The sequence below is a fragment of the Cephus cinctus genome, unplaced genomic scaffold (genome assembly GCF_000341935.2).
Source record: "Cephus cinctus unplaced genomic scaffold, Ccin1 Ccin1_scaffold0225, whole genome shotgun sequence".
Taxonomy (NCBI): Eukaryota; Metazoa; Arthropoda; class Insecta; order Hymenoptera; family Cephidae; genus Cephus; species Cephus cinctus.
In genome coordinates this window covers 183,041-209,121 of record NW_014332941.1, presented here as the reverse complement: position 1 = coordinate 209,121, position 26,081 = coordinate 183,041, and the positions used below count along the sequence as shown (strand labels likewise).

Sequence of the window (26,081 nt, the reverse complement as noted above, 5' to 3'; positions counted from 1 at the left end):
CTATCTGAAGTTGTTTGTAACAGAGAGTACTCCGACCTGTCAACTGTCAATGTATCGAAGAAGACTATTTCAGTATTCGAGATAGAACGAGAGAGAATGAGACACAAAGAGCCTGAACATCGCCAAAAGGAAGTTGGCAATAGTAAGCCCAATTTAAAGAACTTTGTAGCTATGGACGCCATTAGAAACAATCGGATGTATTCATAAATACATCCCATGTCTACTGCGATACTTTGCTGTCTTCTGTACATCATTGCACGTGCTGTTACTTTATCTATGTTTTTATAATCTCTCGAGACATCTAAGCATATTCAAGAAGTTGTAACCGCCATTGGATATAATTTCTGCGAATACTAGCTCATACTTCCGGTCGTTCCATTTAATTATACAGACATGCAGGACCATCTTATTAGAACAAACAATACGTGGCCTATTAGGCAAATCGAATTCTATGAATCAAATAATTCCCACAGATTTACCTCAAAAAATGGTGAAGCGCTTTGTATGAGAGATGTTGTGGGTATACACTTTCAATACATAATATGAGATTTTTATTGTCACGTTTAAATAAGATTGAACTTATCTATTTCGGGTGAATGCTTTTATATTTTATTTAAAATTGTGGAACATAGTGCATAATGAAAACGATTTTAGGGGAATTTTTTAATTCTTTATGCTGAAGAGACTATTCTTGGAACAATTCCAATAGGGCCTGGAAGTAACGTTACCGCATTTTATACTGGAGACTGTATGTCTTTCAATGAAACCCAGAATGTAAGGGATATACATTTACTTTAATTAAATATCACCTTAATACTGTTCACGTTTTTCAGAACATTGAGAAAACTGTGAAGATACAACTTTCCGGCTCACAGGAGGATGTTCGGAACTTTGTTTTCCGCATTCAACAATGTATAAATGTCTCGAGAACTGAAGAACATGATGAAATTTCAAAAAAACATAAAATTGCAGAATTACTGAAAAACAATCCTATGGGCGCCATTACGGGTTCGTAGTACATAAGTATTTTTATAGTACTCAACATAAAATTGATCGCTAATCATTTTTATCTGCTGAAATTTACAGACGTGAACCCGATGTTACCAATGAATTATCCTTTGGAAGATGCAGTCAAGCTTTGCTTGGCAGATCCTAAATTTCCTGCGTTAGTAGAAAATGTTTCTCAAGTTTTAAAGCGTCTAGCACAATCAGGGACGCAAACTGGATACGAAGTATGAGAGTTCTTTATTATTTTTACAACAGCTTTGTTATTTAGCTTTAATTTCTGTATAAAAGTCAACAAATTCGTTGTTGAACAAAGGTTTACTATAAATGGAATTGAGATACACTTCGAATTCATTCTTTGCAAAGTAATGTCGTCCAGATGATTTCTTTGCCGGCGCCTTTTTCGGTACTGGCACTGCGGGTTTAAAGACAACGCCAGCAGGATCATATTCTTTGAACAGTTCTTCCGGTGATCTATAACATTAAGGAAGTCAAATGTTTTTACATCAATATTTATGGTAACAAACTGGCTGACTCACAATTTTGCAATATCCGCTGTTAAGCTTCCTTCCCCACTGGTCGGTACACCATTGGCTATGTTCTTTGCCAATTTTTGTACCACACTATGATAATGCCGCTAAAAATAAGATATAAACCAAGACATAATGAAATCTGAATATCATTCGGCCAGTATACGGTGTATTCTGCATTTACCTGTAAAGCCGCGAGTTCCCACAGTGCTGTGCAATGCGCGTTACAGTAGTCCGGTTCTTCTAATTCAGGTTGATAAAAACCATCCCCGGACGTGCTGTCTGTGTCCAATAGTATGTCCGCAGCTTTACCAAGTTGCATGACTACTTTAATTACACCGAGTATTCCGAGGGACCCATTATGCTGCAATTGTAGAGATAACGTGGCGATACGTTTGATAAAAGCGATCAAACGACTTTGCGACACTTTTTTACGTCGGGTTATTAAAACCTGAACTAAGGTTTGCACAATTATTTCTGCATTGGCGTGATTTTTGCCAGCGTTAACGTTTAGCAGATTTTTGTACAGATGATAATAGAATCTGCACAAGAATAAGAGACAGTGAATTTCGTTCAACTTTATTTTTTTACCAACTCTTTAGTAAATACTCACTTGTAAGGATCAATGTTCAGAGCTGAACCCTGTCCTGATAATATTATAAATACTGTTTGGATACAGTGTAACTGCTCTCGTAGTCCCAAGTTGCCTTCTTCCATCAACCGATTTAAAACATTTACCAAGTCTTGATAAAACTCAAGATTGATACAATGTGCAAATCTAAATGACGAAACATGAATAAATGAAATTGAAATATCAGCAAGATTATGATTATTCAATTATATCGTATTGGCTCACTTGGCTAATCCTTCCAATGTTACTGATAAAATTTTACTGTTCGGTGCCTGCTTCAGTACTCTAAAATAAATCGTGAAAACTATGCTAGTTATTTCCGTGAGAACTTTTTCTTTATTTTGCTTATTTTCCTCGGCTTTGGTTTCCAGCATTTCTTTCTCGACTTGTTCTAATTTTTTATTTTTCTTCCGCTCTCGTTTGCTAAGTGCGAGAATTCTCTGTTTGTGCGTCATGAGCTTCTTTTGTTTCGCTTCTTCTTCTCTTTCTTTATCCAAATTTACGTCCTTTATTCGGAGGGACAAGAGGACTGACAATATTTCAGAATGGACCGAGTGACCACGTGCTTTTACATATTGATTGATACGTCGTACTATCTGTAACGTCATAAATTCGGAAGAAAATAGTTAAATTAAAACTGTAAATAAAAAATATCAGATTAGAATTCTAGAACGTACGGATAGAGACAATTCGCCACGTTTATCTTCTTTAAAGATTTGTGAGATGCAGCTTGCAACAGCTGCTCTTATGTTTGGCCGTTTGTTATCCATTAGCGGAATCAAAAGATTTGCTATGTTGACAGCAAAGTTAAAATATGGATGACTGACTAATAAATCGCACATACAAGTCACTGCAATTTCTCCCAATTGCATTTCTCTTTCACTGATGTTACGCGTGTCACCTTTCTTTTGGCGTAGCCAACTTGCCATTTTTTCGAGTTTCTGTAAATATTTCTTATAGCTTCTTAGCAAGATGGCCTCATAATTTTGAAGTTGCAGCGTTTCTTTCTTTACTGTAATGTATTATTTGTATGATTAGAAAAAAGTATTTGCGCTGAAAATGATAAACATGACATTGAATATTGAATTCTCATACATCTTACACCCTCCTGCTCGAATTGTGTTATATGATACGAAGGCAGAAGATCTTTAAAGACTTCTAAGAGCGATACAGTTGCCAATTTTCTGACAGTTATGTAAACCTCTGGATTGCTCTCCTCCATTAATTCAAGCAGCACTTTAAAATTGCCTGATTTAAGTTCTGGATTTTCCAAAAGTCCACTGGACAGGACGCCAATCTTAAAACGTCGGGACCTTAACACTTCTTCTCTGCAAGCTAGTAATTCTGCAGTCGAAATAACTTTGTCTTTTTTTTCATTTATCTTGTCCTATGTTGTAACAAGGATAAAAGTTTTTTTAATTATTCATATCATTATTCTCTTAAAAAGAACTTTCACAAACTTTTACCTGAATTTCAAACTCCATCTCAATTTCTTCATCGCTATTATTAATTTCTCCATTTTGATAATTTTCTTTATTGTTATACACTGAATCACCATTAATCTCTTCATCTTCATTATCCTTTCTATCTTCTTCAATGACACGTGTCTCTATAAAACCATCTTTTGTCTTCACAGGTAGTAGCATACGTAATTTTTTTCCAGCTTCCTCTGCTCCTAACTCTGTACTTTTTTCATACCTTTCTTCTAGATCTTCTTCCTGTTTCTGTTTCTTTCCTTTTCTTCTTTGCTTGCTCTCATCTGTTCTAAAACGACATACAATATACAAGTCTCCCCTATAGCATACATAGTAAAACATGCAGATGTTATATGCAGTGACATACTCATTAAACCGTATTTGTTTCAAAAGATTATAAGACTTATTTGATATAGCCTTCTTGAGGAATGTAAGATCATCCTCCTCAACCATAGCCATCATATCTTCTCCATGATCGCTTTCTTCTTCCTCTTCTTCATGTTGCGGCTTGGTAACGTTAGGTTTCTGAACTTGTTTCTTAATTTTACGGTGTCGCCTAGTTTTGAGTTTACCTTGTTTTGATAGCTTAGTTCGTGTCTGATTATTTCTTTTAATCTTACTAATTTTTACCTTCCCTTGTTTCTGTTGAATATACGAAAAGTTTAGAAGTATATATGATGTAGGTTATCTGAGCTACTTTTAGATATATTTAAATAAGTATACGATTGGTGCATGACAATATTAAATCGATAATTACCCCCATTTTATGTGATACTTTTTTATAATCCTTAAAAACTTTAATTTAGTTAATTATTTCGATTACAATGTGAATAAAAGATTCTAGTCACAACACACAAGAAACACGTGGTTTAAGCACGTTGTTTTACTGTGATAGCGTTGAGGCCGCCAGTGTAGGAAATTTTGAAAGATGGATAACAATGGTGAACAATGCCATATTGTATTAGTATGGTATATAATAGATAAATTGTTAATGTAAATTTATTGGCTCTTTGGAAACTAGCAATATATAGTTATATACTAATAATATAGAGTTACTGTAAAGCTTATATGAAAACGGTCGTCTTAATTAATACTATGATCTGTAAAATACTGAATATTTACACTGTAGACTTGCAGTGTGTTTGTACATTATTTTTATTCGGTAATATTCATTTCTAATTTGTTGTGTTTGCTGCTACTTTTACTGGTGCTTTATTACTGTTGTGTCTAGGAATCTTAGTTTTTTTCTGAATCATACAATCTTGTACTAAATTGCTTTTTCCCAATCCTGTCGGTTCCTTGACAATTGAATTTACTGGACTTGTGCTTTTTCTACCAGACTGACTAACCACTTTGGAGTTCAAAAGCGCAGAATTCGAAGGTTCAGACATATTAAGTCCTACTATCTTGGATGAAAATTTTTTCTTCGAAAGTGTTTGGATTCTTAATGGAATTCTAGACTTGAATACTTCTGACTTTTTTTCTGCTGTCAAGCCCTTTTGAGATACTTTTTGTCTCGATTCTCTTTGAACTGCCTTATCAGTAGGTTTTTCAGAACCGTCTGGTACATCCATGACCTTCAAGAGTCTCTCACACAACTCATCAAGAGAAGTACCACTTGTGTCTTGCGTTGCTGAAAATGTAATGTCATCCTTTGATGAAGGTTTAACGTTTTCTTCATCAACAGTATCTTCTCCCACCTCAGTAATTTCATCCACCCTTGTTCCATGATCCCATGAAACATAGTTGAGTAAAGTTATTTCATCAGCCGATCTTATTCTGACCGTAAAACGTTGAGGACTCTCCTGAGGTTCAGGCGTGCGTGGCTCGGGTGTACGGAATTCAGGATTCTGGAAACCAGATATACGTGGTTCAGGAGTATTTAGTTCAGGCGTTAGAAAACGACTATCCCGCTCCTTCATATGATCCCACTTAATGGGATCGATTATCAAATCTGGTATTTGTGATCCAGCGATTCTAGTATTCTTTCTAGCAGTTCGCATTGAGTCTGCATAATTTGCAGATGGTGAAGAACAACCTGGATTTCCGGTTTCTTCGTCATGTTGACCATTGTCTTCCCAAAGGGATTGCAAAAATTGATTCCTCATATTCGTTAAACAGCTGTGTGTCGACTCGTTTTTTTCAATATTCCAAAATGCAGTCTCATACGTTGGAATATCAGGAGGAGACACACTGGAGGATCTTCTCAAACTTTTAAAACGTGAAACAGTTTTTGGCTGTCGTTGATTTCCGGTTGCAGATATACCATGATGATGATCATCAACAGTATTCTGGATCTGAGTGTTACTTTCTTCTACTTGGTTTTTTTCATAAAGACCTTTCAAGTAAGAAACATTGTCTTTAGAGAATTGCCGAATATAGTCACGTCTACGTTCATGTTCACTAGTTGCTGCAAAGCTCATTGACCTGTTAATACTTCGACGACTGAGGCCAAAAGTTTCCTTGTCTTGCGTTAAATCTGTTCTTATATCCGTCACCTCGGATCCTTTAAGCTTATAAATAATCGATACTGGTTGATTCTGTTCAGATTTTACCCAATCAGGAATAAATGGTTTTTTCTCCTTTACTTCGATGTGTTCAGCTTGCTCGAATTTATTTCGATTCGTGAGGAATTTCCTTCTATGCTCATGATACTCTTTCAATTGATCATCTTTGTTGGCTTTAGGTTCCATTGCATTGGCTCGTCGTACAATCTCTCTTATGTTCTTTCTGATGTTCTGCAATAATTATAAATATTTCAGTCTGAATCATACAGTGTAAATATATAAATTCCGTACAGATTCGGTGTTATATGACATTTCCGAGATGGCAACTTATAATCTAGTGTTAACTGTTTCAATTTTTTTACGAACACCTGATATTCTTATCTAAAGAGATAATAGCGAGAAGCCATGAAAATAAAGTTAATTACCGTAATATCTTCGGACATGATGATCCATTCGACAGTTGGGTATTGGTATTTAGATGAAATCACTATATGCTCTATGTAACAATTTCTTTTAAAAAAGTAAACTGAAGTACAGAACACCACTGAGAACGAGTAAAACGATCGTAACGACGATGTCTTGGCTCGATATTTCTGACATAAATTAATACAGATTTTTACTGATAAGTGACGTTCTATCGAGGTTTAGGAAGAAGGGTATATCTTATCTTCGAATCGCATTTGATCTTCGATTATCTGAAACTTTTACTAATACAGTAATTATATACATATGTGTTACATAGATATGCGTGTATGAGAGAACAATCAAAATATACAGAAAATGACATGTTCCGTGTTTTTGTTAAGATTCTTTTTTTACTTTTGCTATTGTATTTTCGTATTACCCTGCTTCAGGACTAGCTGAATCGTCACCAGGAAGCCGTAATAAAACATTAGACTGATCAAACATATTTTTTTCAAGAGATTCCATGGTTAACACACGATAAACTATGTCCATTATGCATAAAATATAACGTAACGTCAAATATCATATCAACAATATGCATTAATTGTCTGTTGTGTTATTCCAATAAAAGAACAGTCTTCTGGTTATATCTGTTTAATGCCGTTCGTGGAATTCTGGTTGAGAAGTTGGTGCAACGTTAACTGGACACGCAGCTCAACGCACGCGTCTTTCTCCTCTATGATACTCCTTATCAAGGTCGTCATTTTCTTCTACGTAACAGAAATAATGTTCGTTGACATAGTATCTTAATAAGGTTGAGTAATGTTTGTCAGAAAATTAGAACGTACCTCCAACAATTGATTTTCTTTTACCAGTTGAATCATGGCTGTCATTTCTGCTTCGTTCGGCGAATGCGTCCTTATTTCTTTCGGCTTGGGTTTCTCGGGTCCCTTTTCAGCTAGCATTTCGACCAATCTTTTGATTTCGTTTTTTTCCTGCATGATACGAGATTTCATCAAGGCCTGCATGTTCAACAGTTCCTCTCGGATAAGACTTTCACGCAGCTTTTCCATCGCGTCCTCTGGGGTAGATTCAGCTACTGGTATCGTAAAGGAGTCTTGTTAATAATAAAAATTTTATCAGTGATAACTTGTTATTTGAGACTTCATTATTTACCGGCTTCATTTTCCTTTGTAGATTCGGTGTTGCTTTGTTCGGTTGTTACTTCTGCAGTATCTACTGTGTCCTTGCCCTGTGGTAAAGGTTTCGCTTCTTTCTTCAGAGTTCCAGCGTTAGAAGCTATTACGGTTGTCAGCTGAGATTTCTCCTTGGCATCGTTCGTGTTTCGTGTCGCAGGATATTTTTTTATTACCGAACACGATGGATTTTGAGATTCACTTTTAGACTGCACGAAATCCTCCTCGGAGGCAGTCTTTATTCTCTGAAGATTCAGGTCTATTTGATTCTCGTCGTTTGACTTTACTTCCTCGTCCAGGCTCTTTTGCGCAGACCCTTCCAATTTTTGAACGGTCTTGTATTTCCGCTGTAAATCAAAAGTCATCCGTAGTATTTCCATCGTCTTAAATCATTTATAATATTAACAATCGTAAGATTGTTACCTTCAACTGCGTAATCATCCGCTGCACTTCCCACAATTGTTCCTCACGCGACTTGGTCACGAAGCCGGCATTCATCTGCATGTGAATCTGAGAGAGAAGGGATTCCTGCTTGGCCAATTCGGCAGCTATACTCTCGACGGTATCCGGCAGATTTGTGCTACCGGATGCTAGTGGTGGAATGTACTTGGTCAGCCGGACGTTTGGATGTAAAGCTTTACAGTGAAATAATAAAGCTAAAAGTAAACGGTGGCTCATCTGCAGGACGGGACTCAGTGTCATTGCGATCGTTTGAGCGTTCATTTTTGTTGTTTTTTCCTGTAAACGTTTCACCAAGTAAGAATCTACTTTGTCTCTTTTCATCTGACAAACTCACACGCGCAGTAACATGATCCAAGTGCAGTGTGACCCACGCTAGGAGAACTCTATTACATTCTGGTAACTGTTGAGTCAGCTGGACCAGTTGTGCTTCTCTTTGAGACACTTCCTTAGTAGAAGCAGCCTGTTCGAATCGGGATATTGTTTCGCTGTTCTCTAGAACGGGTTCTGGTAGTTCCCTAAGTGAATGCAAATAAGAAAATGCTAATGTCTGGTTCGATATTTTTTTTTTAACATTTCGTTTGCTTTACCTGAGAAAGAGTATTAATAGGCTTGTGGCTACTGTAGGCTCAAATTCTGAAATATTAACGCTTTCGCGTTGATTGTAGAATTTCTTTAGAGATTGAACTTTTGATTTGACTCCAGGAACTTTGTACAAGCCTTCTACGTTCATGCCATACTCTTCCACGTAGTCGATACAATCGCGTACGACCAAAGGCAGCTCTACGCCGTCGTGGCATCGACTTCGCTCCACAGCCAAGTGCAAACTGACACCGAATATAGGTTGTTCGTCTAAAATGATGCGGAGTATGGTCAGGTATACAAAATTAAAAAGTAGTGAAGTATTAGGACATACCACCGATATCTAGAACTTCTTCTCCGCCATGTTTTCCTTTCTTACGATCCTTTAATTTCTGCTTGGATTTATCTTTTTCCTTATCTTTCCGCTTTTCTTTCTCGGTGTCCTTATCTTCCTTGTCCCGTTTCTTCTTGTCTTTCTCCTTTTCCAATTCTTTTTCCTTTCCATCCTTCTCTCTAGACTTTTCACGTTTCTCTTTCTTCGAAGGGAACTTGAAAGCTTTCGTCTTCTTTGACTTTGACGGACTCCTAAAATAATTTCTACTTGTAAATTGCTTCAGACGACACTTAATTCTTGAGAAGTATATGAGTTTAAAAAACAAATACAAGGTAATTGAGATTGATCCACGTAGCAAAGTAATGCCATTTTCCAATCCTATCTACGCGCGTATACTATTAAAACTTGGACAATGAAGTATAAGTTCATTATATAAGCCACAATTAGGATAATCAAAAGCACAAAGTCACAAAAACTTGTAACTAAACTGTTTTCTGACATCTATGACAGTAGAATATGTATTCAAGTGACAACCAGGTAGTTAGTGCAACCTTGTTCAGGCCTACGGGTCTGAATATAGAAATTGAATCACAAAGAAAAAAAAAGTCAAGGGTATAAGTAAACCTAATTATGAGGCATGTGCTAATAATACACTAGGGATTTATTACATGCTAACTCTTTCTGGTTTGTTTGGATATGCAATTTCTATGGAGGCAGAACCCACAGCAAAGTATATTTAAACCGCTACTATGGTCTTTAAATAAAAATATTAAAATATATATATATGGCCCTAATATTTTAATACAGAAAAGAGTTTGAAAAATCTTGTAGTACTTAGTTTCTTGCTCTTCGTCTGGTGAGCTTTCCCCTTCTAACGTAGCATAGCCTCGATCCTTTCTATCTTTCTTCTCCTTTCGTTTCCCACCTAAGAGTTCCTTTTTGGAATGTTTCTCGTGTCCTCCTTCATCACTAACTGTGCAAAAAAAGGATAATTGAAAAATAAATAAGAGTAAGATGATTACTCAGATTCAAATCTTACAACCTTGTATCAATTAAAAAATTCATTTAAACAATTCGATAACCTTAAAGAGTATAGATTCATTCAATAATTATTTAATTATGAGTTTTATCGTCAGCATATGAATCATGCATCTATATAAGGCTAAGTTAATAATCATTTATGTTCATCATATAAGACTGATGTACCACTGACAGTACTGTAACCCTCATGCTATTTATTTTTGGAGTAATAAATCTGTTATTCCAATTTCAAACCAAGAGGATCTTACAATCGCTCTCATTGCTCTTCCTAGCCGATTCCGAAGCGTATAGTCCCGGAAACTCTTTCTCTACGTCCGGGCTTTCAAAGTCCATCGCCGTACTTCTTGACACTTCACCTAAAATTTAGCACGGTTAGGTTGGATGCCTGCTTTTGTAATATTTATGGCAGTTTATGGCCCATTACAGGGCTACGTCCCTGCCATCTGTTTTCACGAATTCAGGCAGACTAGGAATCTTACTGAATTTGGTGGTAAGAATTGAACAACAATCTTGACAAGTGGGTAACTACTGACGGTAATAACTAACGATTCATCAGCCATGTCGTAGATTGTCATATCTTTTATGAAAGATGCACTAAAGTACTGCAAATGTCACTTTTGTTTTAATTTTTTGTCTATTTGTATTTTTAAAAAATAACTGACTCTCATCATGGTTGACACAACCTATTTTCGATCAAACAGCTAAAAATGTCTTAACATAAACGAACAACTCTTTCGGCATCCTTCAAAATTTCATAAATAATGATATCTGACTAAATCTAAATGGCACTTGTCTCGCATAGCCATACTAATATTCAAATTACTTTAAACTTTATTTAAACTAAGTCAAAATTTTGTGGATTCAATTATCGAAATTAAAGATAAAAATTTCAAAGTAACGAGCATGTCGAAATCTGGAGAAATAGTTACCGTATTCGTGGGTCAAGCCGGGACTCAAATAGCGAACGCGTGCTGGGAATTATTTTGCCTGGAACACGGAATCAGACCTGACGGTTTTGTCTATCAGGGCTTCGAAGTTGTAGACAAATCCTTCCACACTTTCTTCGCACCTTCCCAGGTATAAAACATATGCCTCAGTGCTTTAGTGTTCAGAGTGATACCAATTGATTTTCAGATTGGCAAACTAACGCCCAGAACGGTAATCGTAGACTTGGAACCAACGGTAATCGACGAGATTCGTACAGGTGCTTATAGATATCTTTTTGACCCGTCGTGTCTGATTACCGGCAAGGAGGATGCCGCCAATAATTTCGCAAGAGGTTATTACTCAATCGGCCAGGAAGCCATTTACTTGGTCTTGGATAGAATTCGCAAGGTTGCTGAAGCTTGTTCAAAGCTCGCCGGTTTTATTGTCTTCCGGTAAAACAAATTCAATATTTCTATTAGGTTCTTGTCCGTACTAGATTCTTTTCTGCGCGTATTCTACAATGCTTCGCGTGCGAATACGGGCAATGGATCTCATCTGTGGCTCTAGATATCCCAAAGATATTGATACAATTTTGAATATCCTTAGAGTACACGTTAAATCCCACAAGATATTTGTTCTGTGAAATTCATTTGTATATCATACATTGTACATATAACAAAGGGTCTGGAGTTTATAGATCTTTTGGCGGAGGAACGGGAAGTGGATTTACAACCCTCCTGCTCGAGCATCTCACGTCTGATTACGGGAAAAGGACAAAATTAGACTTTGCTGTATATCCTGCGCCAAATATATCCACAGCAGTTGTTGAACCTTATAATTCGGTCCTCACTACTCATGGTACTCTGGATTACGAAGATTGTTGCTTCGTCGTAGACAACGAAGCACTCTATGATATTTGTGCTAGGTAAATGAAATTAGAAATAGTCATAATACAAGAGCCTAATAAGATCATGGCTTTAATAATTTCTTTTTAGAAACTTAGATGTCACCAGACCCACCTATACGAACTTGAATAGACTAATGGCACAGGTGGTGTCCAGCATAACGGCGTCACTGAGATTCGATGGCGCAATTAATGTCAATCTCGATGAATTCCAGACGAATCTAGTTCCTTATCCGAGAATTCATTTTCCTTTAGTAACATATTCACCCATTGCAACAGCGCAGAGAGTTATGAACACGCAGATGTCAGTCTCACAAATTACGTATGAATGTTTCGAGCCAGCAAATCAGGTTCGAATCTGGTATATTTAAGAATTTCCTAGTTAACCATAGTTTATTATTATTTTATTATTACCGCAAACTCTCAGAACTTTTTATAAGAAGATCTCATGACTCTATTAGAAGTTATCATTCGTTTATCATACTCGCGTATCTGTTGACTTTTTTTTTCTCAAACAATTTCCTATTCTCCGCGTATTTACGTGGAAAGTTTTCTGCTGCAAACTAGGAGGTTATGTCATTTTCAGATGGTGAAGTGCGATCCACGAATGGGAGGCTACATGAGTTGCTGTCTTCTCTATAGAGGAGACGTTAATCCAAACGAAGTAAATCGATCCATTGCGTCCCTAAAGGGCATGAGAAGTATACGCTTTGTAGATTGGTCCCCTACAGGATTTAAGGTACCATTCTCCTGTTAATAACATTCTGAAGACGCAAGTTTGATCCCTTTATGCACCCTTAACATAGGTTGGAATCAATTATCAACCTCCGCTTACTGTCCCGGGTGGAGACCTGGGAAAGACTATGAGGTCGGTTGTGATGCTCAGTAATAATACAGCTATCAGACATGCTTGGGCCAAAATTGGTCATAAGTTTGACTTGATGTACAAGAAGAGGGCCTTTGTCCATCATTACGTAGGGGAAGGAATGGAGGAGGCTGTATTTCAGGACGCGCGGGATGACATGGCCGCTCTTATTCAAGACTACAAGGAAGTAGAAAGCTGATACCTCTATTATCATCTCTCCCGTTTTAATTTGACGTACCACCTAAACACAGTCTATATTAATATTTATAATGCCGTCTGAAATAATCCAGTGCAATAATCGAGCTCGCTGTTCTTTTCCACACTGTAATATTCCAGGCCGTCAAAATAATCGCATATTATATAAATATGACCACGAACTCTGAAGTGGGGCGATTAAAAAATTTAGAGGGGGCGATACATGTATTTCACTATACGAGTAAGTCGTTTGATAATTAAATTCGTTAATTAACGTAACTGTTCCTTCGTACAGCACAAAATATTTAGATACGTTTTAAAAACATTGCTTAAACATATCAATGTGCTGGTTAAGATTTCGCAATCTTTTCAAAACATATCTATATGTTTTGTGTTATATGGATACGCCGGTGAGTCTATTGAGTGATAAGAAAATGCGCGCCGTCGCTGCAGACTTACTGGCATCAGAAGTTCGCCGATAACATCGCTGAGACTTTTCGAGGAATCTTTTATTGTCTCTTGATTCCAGGAGGATCGGATAAATCAACATGATAATAGCTACTTAAGCTTCTTACAAGAACCTTTTGATCATCCGCAAACATCATGTACCATGGGCCAATTTCAATGCCGTTTGATTCATCGTCTGGCCAAGCAATCTCCGTTTTCAAAAGATCATGTCAAAATACTGGAAGTCGATAACGACGTGGCAAACTTTCCGAACCCAAGTGACTTTCTCTACTGGTCCAATTGGTCTTGATGATTTTTCAAAGCCTCCGAGCTTTCTCTGGAAAAGAATAAAGTGAAAGGAAACAGTCGTTATTATGCCAGCAGAATGACTATAACGATGACCCCAGCGAAGAAACAAATGACAAAGAACAGTCATGCCGTTTATGATTACAGTACGATGATATCACGGTGTCAATAATGCACTGGGACTTTGGGCTAGTGTCCTCAGATACACTGTATGTACATTTAATGGTCTCATGCTTGTGATAATTAATGTTAGTATGTAAAGTTCGCCTTATTTCTATTTAAGGAATGGCTGGTACAATACTCAACTTTTTGATATCAAGATAAGAATGCCTCCTCCGTGCTCTCTGGCAGTCCCGCGAAGTCACCGTGATTCCATTACATGCAAGTTTCACGTGAAGATCAACCATGAATTCTTGGCACCACCGCTGCTCCCTGTGTCGAGTGCGACAAGATCATTTTTTTAAATTCACGTCAATTGCCATACGTGACCTCCTGAACCTGTAATCATATGGATCAATCATACGGCTACTTTGTAATTAATGAGAATCATAATAGCCCCGCTGATCAACGATTTGAATCTTTTATTTATTTTCAAATTCTATTCAAGAATTTTATATATTATTACAAATTACTTTAGTAATTATAACTGATGTGTGCGACTCTTTATTATCATTCTGCTTTGTATCTGCAAATGCCTTATTTCTGATGCGTTCACAATGCACGCCAGTGGCTCGTGATTCCTTTAAGAGGAAGAAGTACGTGGTTACTGAACGATGTACGTAGCTTAAAGAAGTAAAATGCAACTAGATTGAGTTTCATGACTAATTGTGAAAAACTCTCTTGTTACGACGTAGAAGCATCTTGGTCCAGGCATTAAGAATTCCAAGCAGCCATGCATTGAGCACGCGCATCATTGTCAGTGTAAACAGATACAACTTGCTGTAATGTAGTAGAGACGCAATATCGTACAAAGAGTAATTGTTATCATACGAAGATGATGTAATTAACGTTTCTCACAATTTTGATACTCGGACGTCAATCGATCTCGATGACGAACAAAGTCACGAATTGCGTTACTTATTTGTTAGCTATTTGTTTCAATAGTAAAATTGCGTACAGAGTCTTTATTATATCAGATTACAAGAACAGTTTTCGAGACGCATAAATTCAAATCTATATTATATCATAGTATTATTAATCGAATATAGTGTATACCGATTGCACAAGTGTCGCGTGTATCAGTTTATTAATCTAAATTCCAATTACTGGAAACTTAAAAATCTTTGTTCTTACCCGCGCGAACTCCTCGTCCCCTCCTTGCTTTCGCTACAATCGTTTAGACTGCTTAGGGTATCTGGGAGGCGGCGTGGAGCATTGTGAGTGACGTGAGACGTTCATTATCGTGTCTCGTGACGTCGAATTTATCGTATAAAACACCCCAGAGGTTCGAAAATTCTTCAGTACCACTGTTCACTCGACACCGATACGAATGAAGAACACTTAGGAGTACTCTTCAACTTTTTTAAAAATTCGACATCAGAACCATCAGGTTCTATTCCAACGTCTTGTCATTTCGTCCTGTGTGAACTAGAAGTTACTCGCAAAGGTAATATAAATTAATCAGTTACATCTTTGTACGTTTCATTTGGGATTACTGTATAGCTTGTAAAATGATGTCTTTGACTTTTTCTTAAGTCACTTAGACTGATATTTTTATTTCCTTTTCATCACAGATGCTGATCGGTGGTGCTGTAAGCTACGTCGCTGGAAAGCAGGCGGTTCGCACTGTCTACTGGAGAACTGGGGGCAATGGACGTCTTCTTAAGACAGCCAAGACCTGCATGTTCCAAGGGCCGCCAAAACCAGCGCCATCCTCGACCTCTGCATTGGTTCTTCCATCCTTTTCTGCTCAGTCAGCAGTACCTAGAGTGATTTTCTCAACTAAGAACTAAACTGTCATTTTCATACTGAGACTCATTTGAAGATGTATAAAATGTTGAGCCTTGTACATAATTATTAGAGAATAAGTTCTCCAAATTGTGTGAAATGACATGACATTGGAATAAACCGGATATTTATTTTCACTACATGCCTCTCAATTGTCATTCCAAAATATTCCCATTACAAATTCGAAATAATCAAGTGACCTTGCAATATCGTATATAATAAAAGCGGAAGTACATTATGGGAGTCAGAAAATGGTTTCCTGAAACGTTCTTCCAGTGGGTCAAGTCGTCTCTTGGAAACGATCAATACTCTGCAAAGCCTTTATTGAAAACGCAACAGAAGTAGAATTTACGTTTATAAATCTTCTCTAAACAAATTGAGCCTTCGTTACCATCGAATCCACCAAAATTTTGTTCGATTATTGGAGGCTGTGGATTGATATAATTACCTATATATAGATCAGCGAGGTTTCAATAGTCAAAGATATTGATTATTACTGGTTGATTATTTATAAAAGTGAATTACCTGCATGTCAAGAGCCAGCGTTCACGAGCTGATTTTATCTTTACATTGACTATTCAAAAGTCCCGCTCTACTCAATGAACAATTTCCAGTGGTATTGACAGACTGCAAATATTTTCTGATAATTCACGACCTGGGTTACCATTGCTGTTATCCACGTTGCGAAAGAGTACATTCTTCATTTGAATCACGGAGTCTCGTCTTGCTTCTGACAGCTCATGCAGAGCCTTCACCTATTTTCACGTTCCACTAGTATAATTCCACTAAGGTGTCAAAATATCATATCGCGTTGCTTGTCCGACGAATTATCATCACAGACAGCCTACCTGAACCTTGTCCATTGTTTCTCTTTCAGGAACAGGAAACTATGTGGCAGATTATGCCGAATCTACAATTCAGCAAATCGTCCAGCCGAAATACGAAATATTTGAAGGTTATATTCCTCTATTCATTAAACGTCAGTTATCCGTGATATATGAATTGGGAAAAAATACAATTGAGGGAAATGGCGTTCGACGAAATGACGAATGACGTACAGTGAAAAACTCAATAAGGAAAAATGAGGTCTGGCTATTTAATTTTTCGATCTGATAACGATTCGGTGAATTTGCAATTCGACGCAATGACATGGCATCTAGGAAACAGAATGACTTATTGATAAGAGAGATTCGAGTCTGCCCAGACTAATCCAATGTTGTTGGATGCCATTTTTTGAAGATTTCACAGTAAATGTATGCATGACCTCAGAGATACTGAAACACAGACTGACACTTGTCAGTCTGAATGTCACTGTCAGGAATTTCGATTAACTTGAAAAAACGTAAATATATTAGAAACTATTATGTCATCGGCGAACAGGCATCAGAAATGCATGGGTCAGTCTTTATCCTCATAGTCCCTCTTGGATCACATAGCGATCACGTGAGAAGCGTGCCACGAGAGATCTCTTTTATCTGTGTAATATACACAGTAAGTACATACTGTGCCATAACGTCGCTGGAGTCCGTAGAGACTATGTGATTAGTATTAAAAGATAGCGTTATCAGACTCACGAGTGGCAAATTCCTGGATTGAGTTTCTGTGTATGCTCGGTGGGATCCTAACCGATTAAAAAATAAGCAAAATGATTCCATGTAGTAATCGCGTTCTTGGAGAAACTAGAAACGCGTGCATTGCCTGATCAAGATTAGAGCGACGGGATCGTAAATGCTTTCTGTTGTCAGAAACAGGCATGATTTTGTATTTTCTACAGTGTCGTGATGCATTTAACGATTCAAGATGGCGATTTGCTTCTGGAGACGCCGCAGTTACAGTGATCGATAGATCATGTATAAAAATCAGTCACAATTTCAGCAAGTATATACAGCATGTATTCTTTGCATCTACTGAGAAGCGAAGACGATTGTTTTTTGATAACCATAATATCTATGGATTACAGATTACAATGGCATGTAGCCGTAAACAGCAATGCATGTCAGAGAAGCGACTTCATGTGGATGCATCGCTGACTATGTCCACTCGCGATGAACCGTATGCATACATGGAGGGCGGCAAGCGCCGACACTGGGGTCAATGGAAGCTCTGGAGGGTAACGCGTAGAATGTATATATGGACTTTTTACGACGTCAATCAATGCGATACGCTACGATAAAGTGACCTGCACAGCTGGCACCCTGGGTCTCGATAAGACAACGCGGATATGTTCCAGGTCATTGGGCTGGATCTGTAGTTGTTAGGATGTGACAGTCACAAAGGGCATCTTCCAGTCTACCAATAGGAGCAGCTTAAAGGTCTTGAGGCTGTTCCGTAGGGATGTGGGTCGTCGTGGAGTAAACAGCTGTCTCATAGGGCAGCAGCCTTCGCTGTGCCCTAGTTCAGCTTACGGCGAAGGGCGATGAGAATGTCGAGAAACGGGTCAAGGTGCTGCTGATATTGAGGCGCCGAGGGTTCAAGCCAGCACGACTAGGGTTTCTTTGGTGGGCTGGCAGGTAAGTGGTTACATTTAGTAGAGAGGAAGCTGCCTCTCGTACCACGAATGAACTTTGTACTGGAACTGATTGCGTAGAACTTTTATCTTAGATTCAGGTTTGCGCAAAGTCAATGTTTTCGACGGGAGCCAGATGAAAGTTGCAAAGTCGATTACGTGATCCGGGCCGAAGTTCTCTCCAAGATCTGCCAAAAGGAAAAAATGAAATCATTATTTTGTATACTTTATCTAAGACATATTTTAATATTTGAAAGAATAATGGTAGCAGAATACACCCAATGGCGAAGATAATGATGGCGCTGATTGTGGGGAGCTTTTTTTAATAGAATGAACACCAACTTTGCTCGAATTTCACATTCCACGGCTGAGGGAATGCTCGAGGGTAGTTGGGGGTAGCTGAGGGTTGCGCAAGCGTCCTGGCTCGTCTATTGATTGCCGAGAAGGTGGCACACGGTCAGCCATCGATTTGACACTCCGCTAAAGGGATTGACAGTCGTGGGAGCGCCTAAGGGTTGCCAATAAAAAAAAAAGTGAATTCATAAGTGGCGACCAGCGAGGCTGGTCGCTCCGTTTAATTGTTTCACCCTCGTACGTACCGTTGATCATCCGGTCCGATCAGCCATGCAAAATTATGGCCACGAGGATTATAACTACGACGGAGAGGCACCAGCTTCCGAGGGCGGTGGAAGATCTCTTCCTCAAGTACCTGGGGTAAGACCCTTGGTGAATCCTCAGGCGGAGGGTGAAGTTGATCCCAACTTATATCCGGAAGCCAAGGAGGCGACTAACAAAATCCGTGGTAAGAGCGACTTCCTGGAGTATCTCTTCGGCACGGTCGATCAGGAACTTCTCACCGTCAAGACCTTCTACTTCTTCTTCTATTCGGCCTTCGGATCCCTTTTTCCTCTTATGGGAGTGTACTTCAAGCAGATGGGTATGAATGCTGGACAGTGTGGACTCCTTATCGGACTCAGACCCTTCATCGAGTTTCTCAGTGCTCCCTTCTGGGGTTCACTAGCTGACAGGTAAGTCCTTAATATCCATTGGGATGATCTGGTGCACTGAGCAAGCATGAACTCTCACTTCCGCTCTTGCAGATGGCAAAAGGGCAAGCTTATTCTTCTGGCTTCGCTATCCTGCTGGATCATCTTCACCTTGCCTTTGGGATTCATTCAGCCACCTCCGATCAACTGCATGACCTATATGGATAACGGATGCTACTTGAAGGTACCTGATCAAGAACAGAGGATAGAAAAGAGATCCGTGGATCTGGATGAATTCTATCAACCTCAAGAAGATGCGGAGTACCTGGAAGTGGCAGCGAATGTCGTCTTCGAGAGATTAAGGAGGAGCACCGATGACAACGAGATCCTTGAACAGGATATGTCTGCCGCTGAAGAACCCGTGCGTTCCTCTTACGATCTGATAGGTAACGAGGTCAAGGAGTCCGTTGTGGATCCTATTGGAAACGGTGCCAAAAATTCCTACGACCTCGTGTCCAATCGTGTCAGAAGGCAAGCAACTTCAGAGGGTTCTGACGGAAGCTTGAGTTACCAGCAGCTTGTCTTTGGCGAAAAACCCAAAGATACAACTGGTCCTGGAGTTGATTTCGAAGCCATGGGACAGGTCAATCGTCCAGCGGATATTCTGGAGTACAAGCGGTTCCTTAAGGTCAGTTCAAATATTATTCATTCCTCAAAATTGTTTTATTCATTCCATGAGAGTCCTATAGTGTCATTCGCTTTTGTAGAACGAACCTGTAAATGATGGCAGAGGACCAAAAAAAGCTTACACCATTGTAAAAACAAGAGCAAAACCAGCACCTCCAAAGATTATGGTCAAACGTGATGTTGCTAGTAGCGAAAACGACTTCCTGCAGGATCATCGTTATCAAAAGCCATCTGGTATGAATCATCTGAGGAAGCTCATGCTGGTGGAAGAAAATGATGATCTCAGGGATAAGGCTGCGTTGCATACGAGGTCACGTCGAAGTGTGAAGTGCTCGTGTGCTTCGATGAAAAAGAGTCCTTGTCCTGTCACATACGCTTTCAATTACAACGAGAAGGAGAACAGTGGCTGGGTCAAGCCTCGCTTCAGTTCAATTGTTTACAGATTACCTGTAAGATTTACATTTGTCATCATTTTGTCATTTTGCTACTGTCTAAAGTACACTGACTATTCAAACATTTGAATTTCAGGATATCCAAAAAACTTTCTTCCTTCTGCTTCTGCTTGTTATCGTTGGTGAATTCTTTGCGGCTCCTGCTATCACCTTGGCAGACTCCGCTGTCATTACTCTGTTGGGTGAAGATGCTGACAGGTAAGTTCAGCCTTCTTGGATATGAAGAAATGGAAGACACGATACTTATGCCTTCAGATACGGACACCAGCGTATGTTTGGAAGTCTCGGTTGGGGACTGGCCATGTTTTTCGTGGGTATTGCTTTGGATCATAGCACTGCGTTTCCGGATCATCCATGTGGGCCGGATACTAAGGAAAAAAATTATACAATTTGTTTTGCCATCTTTAGCGTCCTCATGGGGGCTGCTCTAATTACAGCTACTCAGATAAATTTCAAATACGACTTTGTAGCTGCAGAACCGGTGAGTCAATTGGAGTTGTTTTCAATTCTTGAAAAATTCTATAAATTTTGGAAAAACAGGAAATCGCGAAGGTACCGACTGAACCCACGAGAGAGGAGCAATTGCAGAGTCAATTGTCGCAGCAGCTGAATCTTCCTGGTCTTCAAGATTCTTCAGCGAACATCGATCCAAAGCCACAGCCACCGGAAGGGAAGGTCTGTAAATTTCTTTCGAAAAATATAAATTTTTGAATAATTTTATTCTACCTAATTACTAAGCTTTTTATTTTCGACGGCAGACTAAGATGTTCGCACAGACCACTAAAGAGATTCCGGAATGGGTGACCGTTTTGAAGCAGTTCAAAAACGTGAAGTGCGCTTCCTTCCTCTTCGTCGCCTGGTTCATGGGTTTCGGAATTGGTCTCATCTTCACCTTTCTCTTTTGGCATCTCCAGGATCACGGCGGTTCGCCAACCCTCTTTGGTGTTGCGTCCGTAATCAATCACATTTCCGAGATCTTCGCGTACTTCTTTAGCTTCAAGCTAATCCGTCAAATCGGTCACGTCAAGGTACCAGATCAACGATAACAATCAAAATAATGAATTAATCAAAAGAGTCCACCTCAAAACCTGACTTCCGGTATGTCTCAGGTCCTTTGCCTTGGTCTCGGTGGCAATATCCTGCGTTTTCTCTATATCTCCTGGCTGGAAAGTCCCTGGTGGGTTCTGCCCTTTGAGTTCATCCAAGGCATCACTCACGCAGCTGTCTGGGCAGCTTGCTGCAGCTACATCGCTCACAATACACCACCCCAACTGAGGTCCAGCGCCCAAGGTGTTCTGCAAGGTCTTCATCATGGACTTGGACGTGGTTGCGGAGCGGTGATTGGAGGAATGTTCGTCGCCAGTTACGGTGAGCTTCAGTTGAATATGTCCCATAGCTACTGACTAACATTTAGGAGATTCATCGCTTGGTCAAGATTATCTCTGCTAGAGATGTGTCATCCAGTCAGAGCCGAAAAACTAAGAATTGTGCAACCAATTAGAACCGCACTAAACTTTCTTTACTGAATATTTATAATAAAAAAAAAAAAAAGAAAAATAATCAAGTGATGTTTTACCAATATTAAATTCATTTAGGAACTGTCGTGACGTTCCAAGCATACGGCCTCATTTGCGCAGTCGTCCTGGCCGCCTTTATCTTCATCAACTTCTATCGTAAGGACACTGGATTCGTATCAGAATTACCACAGACGGAGGATCCTCACCAGATTGCCGAAGCGACGCATCTAGCACCTCACGGAGTCCCCAGTAACGCAATTCCACGTGCATTGAGTTCAAGTCGTCTTCACGAGCTCGCCAATCAGGAGCCTGGTTACGGTGCCACGTATCAGACCACTGGTGGAAACTTGGACATTCCAGGAGGTAACGGAGGTAACCTTACTTCAATTAAATAAAAAATTACTAACTCTTCATATGCATAATCGCTACTTTTACATTACATCCAAATACCCTGGTCTATCCTAGGAGGCACCAACCCTAATAATCCATTCCTAAGCGGTGGCGGCGGCAGTGGAGGTGGTGGCGGTTTCAATTATGGCGTCACTGGGAAAGGGGAGGACGAGTTCATCCGCAGAAGTTTCCAGGTCGAGTATAAATTGTCCAGTATAAGAGAGAACGCTTCAAATGCATGTCGATGAGCTAGCTAGTGTTAGAATTAGCTCGGCCACGAGAGACGTAACATTTCATTCTGCTCGGCAGACTTACAGTGAAGTGGTGGGCACCGAGTTCGACCTGGTGAAACCTCCTCCTGTGGTCACGCACCTGCACGCCCAGCAACCATGCACGAATCCCTTTCATCAGCACGACTACGACTGGTAACGGCGCTCCATCAAGAGGATACTCTAACCTTTAAATTTTGAAAATCACTATTATCCATTCGGGACACTCGGCCTGGGAAGTTCGAAGTTCAGAATGGAGGAGATTAAAAAATGAAAGTAGCGATCGAATGTCAGTCATGATGCGTATAAAGAAAATTTGAAAAAAAAAGTTAAAAGAAAACGTGATAAGGTAAAATACTCAAGTATCCGGTAACGAAATAACGAAGTTAAAGCCATCCGATAATACCAATAGAAAAATAAAGTTTATCTCTCTGACGATAACAGATAAATACAAGAACACAAGCCAATAGTTCAACAGATGTAAGACTTGATATTAAACAAAAAGAAAGTCGCGCTCGATTATACCGACGTTTAGCCGAGCAAGAATGAAGAATTAAAATAATTACTTTCTACGTACAGATAAAGTTCGTAAAGGTAACAATGAGAATTGAAGATGCAGCTTGACGTTCCTCCTTTTTATCGACGAAGACGGGAGAAATGATAGAAAAGATATATCCACGGGCAGCGTAAATCCCGAGTTAAATTCTCTATGACGTACGAAAAGCATAATGCGTCGGCAAGTAAACGAGATAAGCTTAGATCACATTGAACAAGGAAGAACAAAAGGGATGTGAAGGATGGAACTATGTATGTATTTTGAATTTACCGCTTGAATCGTGAATCCGCGCGATAACCAATCAGAGGTGAGAATATTGCGCAAGAATGTTATACATAACAATTAAGTGTCCACGTTCATGAATTCTGTAAATATTCCTTCAAGTTTTCAATCATCCCTCGTTCTTCTCGTTGAGTTCCTAGTTGAATGTTCGTTGTGAATACACCGTTATAACCTCTCTTAAGTAGACTTGAAAACCCGTCAATAGTTTTACCAATCTATGGTTTTACCATGAAGTTCTGTCGTAATACGTGTATTATATCGTTAATGGCGTAAATAGGAAAATGACCGTCCACATTCGATCGCCCTCTCGATCCTTCTGTAACAGCAGTGCTTACCTATTAATCCACGAGACGAATTTCCATGAGTTTCCTGATCATTCTCTTTTCTCATGATCCACCATCCCCACTAACTTCCTTGCTGGAGAGGCGACTGGGAGTCGAAGGTCGACGTGTCAATTTCCTGCGGCACAAGATGAATGCTAGAAAATTACGTGCTATCGAAGTTAACCTAATCTCTAAGGATAATCGCAGATAACTTGTAAACAGTAAACGTAAGGGGATACGATAATGTGAAACTGTGTGTGTACGATTGAATATACGCCACGATGTTAAGGACTATTATCATTATTTTAAGAATCGAAGGATCAACAAGTTTGAGAAAATACTTACCACGCACTGACGATGATCGTCTAAAACCTATTGAAATTCTCATAAATCCTCAAGGGTTCTGCGTTAGGATCCATCAAGCCTTAACCGAACGTTCGTAAAACAATCCCCAATTGACCCAGGATGATTTCACCCCATGGATAGCCTGGATTCTGCTGTCATAATTCCTCAAAACATTCCTGGCGTTATCAATAACGATTTCAAGGAACGATAGTAAGATTTACTAATTTCTTACTTCAAACAAGGAGACCAGGATGGGGTGTGTGGAGGGGATTGAAGACAAGGCGTCGCGACGTTCGCCAAATCTTTACATATCAGATAGGTTAAGATGCCTTAGGTCTTACCAAACTTGAACTAGTGCTGCTCGTACTTCACGCTTGAGACCGGAAGTTGCTTGATCTGGTTCAATCTCATCTGATACAACAAAAACTTATCAGTCACAGTGGGAAGAAACAGGTGTGCGTGAAGTACGTAATTTACTTGTTCGATATATAGGGAGTAGTGGAGTCCTTTAGATTATTAACGAGCGAGAAAAATCCATCGTCATATGTACACTACTCAAATACAATAGATCATATAATATTTACTATATATATATAATACAAAAAAAAATGAAAACGCATCAACTGAACGGGACTCACCCGTTTGGGTACAGTTAAGATTGTCGTTTGGAGAACATCCCGGAACCTTCACAATAAGATGATCCGGTCAGTTGATGATTTCTGGGAGCGGAAGGAGAGCGCAGGAACGGAAGTACAGGAATTCCGATCCATCGAACCGGGAAGGATTTTCGGATGACAGTCTTCAACGTTGCTAGTAAATAACGGTTTATTATTAGTATCGTCGAACAGATTGGTTTTTTCTTTTTCATCCTTTTTAATGGTTCCTGCGCAAACTTTATAACTAGAGGCACTAGTCAAGCTTAATCTTCAGCGAGCCTATGTATTCTCAATACTGTTATGATCCACGAGGATCCAGTGACTTTACATGGATCAACATCCACGAGATAAATCACTGTTCTACGCTTCTTAAAATAAGTGAATTGAAATCGACTATCGCTAGGCGGTTAATAACAATTAACTTTTTCACCACTTTGTTTATTCGTCGGTTTTTAAACATTTTTCTCTCTCTCTCTCTCTCTCGTCAGAACTTTACGTGGGGCAGTATTATTACTCTCTCTAAGTGCGCGGGTAAATATTTCCCCTCGATCGGCCGTCAGGAGCGTAGCCCTTGCTAAAAGACCCAAGCCTTGAAAATTCTCAGCACGGGTTTTTTCTGCTGGTGTATATGTACCATGGGGGATAGATTCCAACTCCTTCACCCTTCACTACCGACAAGGTAGGCAGCAAGTCGACTGCCGATCCTATATGACAAGGGTACATTTGTAAAGGCGCATTTTTACCCCTACAGAGCCGTAGGTGGACACACAGACCACATAGAGAGAGGCTGCTGTACCTTCGTTCCAAAGATAATAAACTGTCTTTCTATAGGTCTTCATTGATCTCTACGACCCACGATATCTAGAATCGACCAAGCGGTGCGTTATGGATGTACACGCGTCCAAGCGATGTACGCTTCTTTTATAGTAATAATGATAACAATAACAAATGGAATACTCGAAGAAAAAGAAATGCCGGAGTAACAATTAATTGTTATAAGCTGTCTTAAAATATTTGGAGGCTGTAAATCGTATTAGCTGCCGTCTTCTTTGAACCTATTAAAATTGGATAACGAAAGATACTATTTGCTCTATTGATTTTTTTTTCTTCATTTCTGATTCTAGCATCTCTTATAATCCGACACGACAATACGGCCATACGTTGTTCACGGGTTACATTTCCAACTGTGATTCGATCAATGAAAAGTTGTAATTTAACAATGTAACGCATAAATCCTTGTAAGGTTTCGTATCTGTCGAATGTTTGGTAAAATTAAACATATTATCTCTTGTGAGATAAGCATCGGTAAGTACAGTATCTGTAACTGGACCACGATGTCAATGTGATTTTATAGGG

At 39.2% G+C, this 26,081-nt stretch overlaps 7 protein-coding genes and 1 long non-coding RNA gene across 17 annotated transcripts; 4 read left to right on the top strand and 4 right to left on the bottom strand.

Annotated features, from left to right (window-relative positions):
• The first annotated feature begins 16 nt into the window (after positions 1 to 16).
• LOC107265453 lies at positions 17 to 1,348 on the top strand. Of its 3 annotated transcripts, none has more exons than XM_025082747.1 (4): positions 17 to 142; positions 655 to 774; positions 834 to 1,008; positions 1,087 to 1,348. In XM_025082747.1, exons 2-4 carry the CDS (start codon positions 751 to 753, stop codon positions 1,236 to 1,238), a joined length of 351 nt encoding a protein of 116 aa, XP_024938515.1. In that variant the 5' UTR covers positions 17 to 142; positions 655 to 750; the 3' UTR covers positions 1,239 to 1,348. The 3 variants fall into 3 exon arrangements, with proteins under 3 accessions (XP_024938515.1, XP_015590407.1, XP_015590408.1); XM_015734921.2 differs by lacking the exon at positions 17 to 142 and adding an exon at positions 149 to 516; XM_015734922.2 differs by lacking the exon at positions 17 to 142 and adding an exon at positions 386 to 520.
• On the bottom strand, positions 1,227 to 4,744 carry LOC107265442 (nucleolar complex protein 3 homolog). 2 transcript variants are annotated; one of them, XM_015734898.2, is made up of 10 exons: positions 4,399 to 4,744; positions 4,009 to 4,283; positions 3,633 to 3,930; positions 3,262 to 3,553; positions 2,844 to 3,178; positions 2,392 to 2,762; positions 2,149 to 2,313; positions 1,720 to 2,077; positions 1,545 to 1,642; positions 1,227 to 1,479 (listed from the first exon to the last, which is right to left on the bottom strand). In XM_015734898.2, exons 1-10 carry the CDS (start codon positions 4,402 to 4,404, stop codon positions 1,269 to 1,271), a joined length of 2,409 nt encoding a protein of 802 aa, XP_015590384.1. In that variant the 5' UTR covers positions 4,405 to 4,744; the 3' UTR covers positions 1,227 to 1,268. The 2 variants fall into 2 exon arrangements, with proteins under 2 accessions (XP_015590384.1, XP_015590385.1); XM_015734899.2 differs by lacking the exon at positions 4,399 to 4,744 and having other exon boundaries at positions 3,633 to 3,925; positions 4,009 to 4,150.
• A 1,132-nt stretch (positions 4,745 to 5,876) lies between these two features.
• Positions 5,877 to 6,838, bottom strand: LOC107265447. Its single transcript, XM_025082750.1, has 3 exons — positions 6,574 to 6,838; positions 6,069 to 6,379; positions 5,877 to 5,979 (listed from the first exon to the last, which is right to left on the bottom strand). The coding sequence occupies exons 1-3, from the start codon at positions 6,589 to 6,591 to the stop codon at positions 5,970 to 5,972; spliced, it is 339 nt and encodes a 112-aa protein (XP_024938518.1). The 5' UTR covers positions 6,592 to 6,838; the 3' UTR covers positions 5,877 to 5,969.
• LOC107265445 (ralA-binding protein 1) lies at positions 6,833 to 11,224 on the bottom strand. Of its 4 annotated transcripts, XM_015734907.2 has the most exons (10): positions 11,095 to 11,224; positions 10,414 to 10,521; positions 9,959 to 10,097; positions 9,125 to 9,375; positions 8,799 to 9,060; positions 8,546 to 8,726; positions 8,173 to 8,487; positions 7,730 to 8,096; positions 7,402 to 7,652; positions 6,833 to 7,323 (listed from the first exon to the last, which is right to left on the bottom strand). In XM_015734907.2, the coding sequence occupies exons 2-10, from the start codon at positions 10,496 to 10,498 to the stop codon at positions 7,198 to 7,200; spliced, it is 1,977 nt and encodes a 658-aa protein (XP_015590393.1). In that variant the 5' UTR covers positions 10,499 to 10,521; positions 11,095 to 11,224; the 3' UTR covers positions 6,833 to 7,197. The 4 variants fall into 4 exon arrangements, with proteins under 4 accessions (XP_015590393.1, XP_015590392.1, XP_015590394.1 ...); XM_015734906.2 differs by lacking the exon at positions 11,095 to 11,224 and having other exon boundaries at positions 10,414 to 10,586; XM_015734908.2 differs by lacking the exon at positions 11,095 to 11,224 and having other exon boundaries at positions 7,402 to 7,649.
• On the top strand, positions 10,655 to 15,893 carry LOC107265448 (tubulin alpha chain). The gene is made up of 9 exons (XM_015734912.2): positions 10,655 to 11,242; positions 11,300 to 11,544; positions 11,790 to 12,017; positions 12,088 to 12,346; positions 12,583 to 12,735; positions 12,803 to 13,297; positions 13,586 to 14,018; positions 14,093 to 15,415; positions 15,543 to 15,893. Exons 1-6 carry the CDS (start codon positions 11,069 to 11,071, stop codon positions 13,058 to 13,060), a joined length of 1,317 nt encoding a protein of 438 aa, XP_015590398.1. The 5' UTR covers positions 10,655 to 11,068; the 3' UTR covers positions 13,061 to 13,297; positions 13,586 to 14,018; positions 14,093 to 15,415; positions 15,543 to 15,893.
• On the top strand, positions 15,543 to 15,893 carry LOC107265459. The gene has a single exon (XM_015734929.2). It carries the CDS (start codon positions 15,543 to 15,545, stop codon positions 15,759 to 15,761), a length of 219 nt encoding a protein of 72 aa, XP_015590415.1. The 3' UTR covers positions 15,762 to 15,893.
• Positions 15,894 to 18,316: 2,423 nt separating this feature from the next.
• On the bottom strand, positions 18,317 to 19,003 carry LOC112494016. The gene is made up of 3 exons (XR_003059080.1): positions 18,862 to 19,003; positions 18,605 to 18,770; positions 18,317 to 18,450 (listed from the first exon to the last, which is right to left on the bottom strand). It is a non-coding gene; the product is annotated as an uncharacterized LOC112494016 (long non-coding RNA).
• LOC107265440 (major facilitator superfamily domain-containing protein 6) lies at positions 18,736 to 25,806 on the top strand. 4 transcript variants are annotated; one of them, XM_025082719.1, is made up of 11 exons: positions 18,736 to 19,290; positions 19,363 to 19,936; positions 20,016 to 20,384; positions 20,464 to 20,585; positions 20,643 to 20,868; positions 20,928 to 21,062; positions 21,146 to 21,415; positions 21,497 to 21,755; positions 21,983 to 22,267; positions 22,370 to 22,488; positions 22,612 to 25,806. In XM_025082719.1, the coding sequence occupies exons 1-11, from the start codon at positions 18,887 to 18,889 to the stop codon at positions 22,612 to 22,614; spliced, it is 2,766 nt and encodes a 921-aa protein (XP_024938487.1). In that variant the 5' UTR covers positions 18,736 to 18,886; the 3' UTR covers positions 22,615 to 25,806. The 4 variants fall into 4 exon arrangements, with proteins under 4 accessions (XP_024938487.1, XP_015590380.1, XP_015590383.1 ...); XM_015734894.2 differs by having other exon boundaries at positions 22,604 to 25,806; XM_015734897.2 differs by having other exon boundaries at positions 21,983 to 22,276.
• The last annotated feature ends 275 nt before the right edge of the window (positions 25,807 to 26,081 follow it).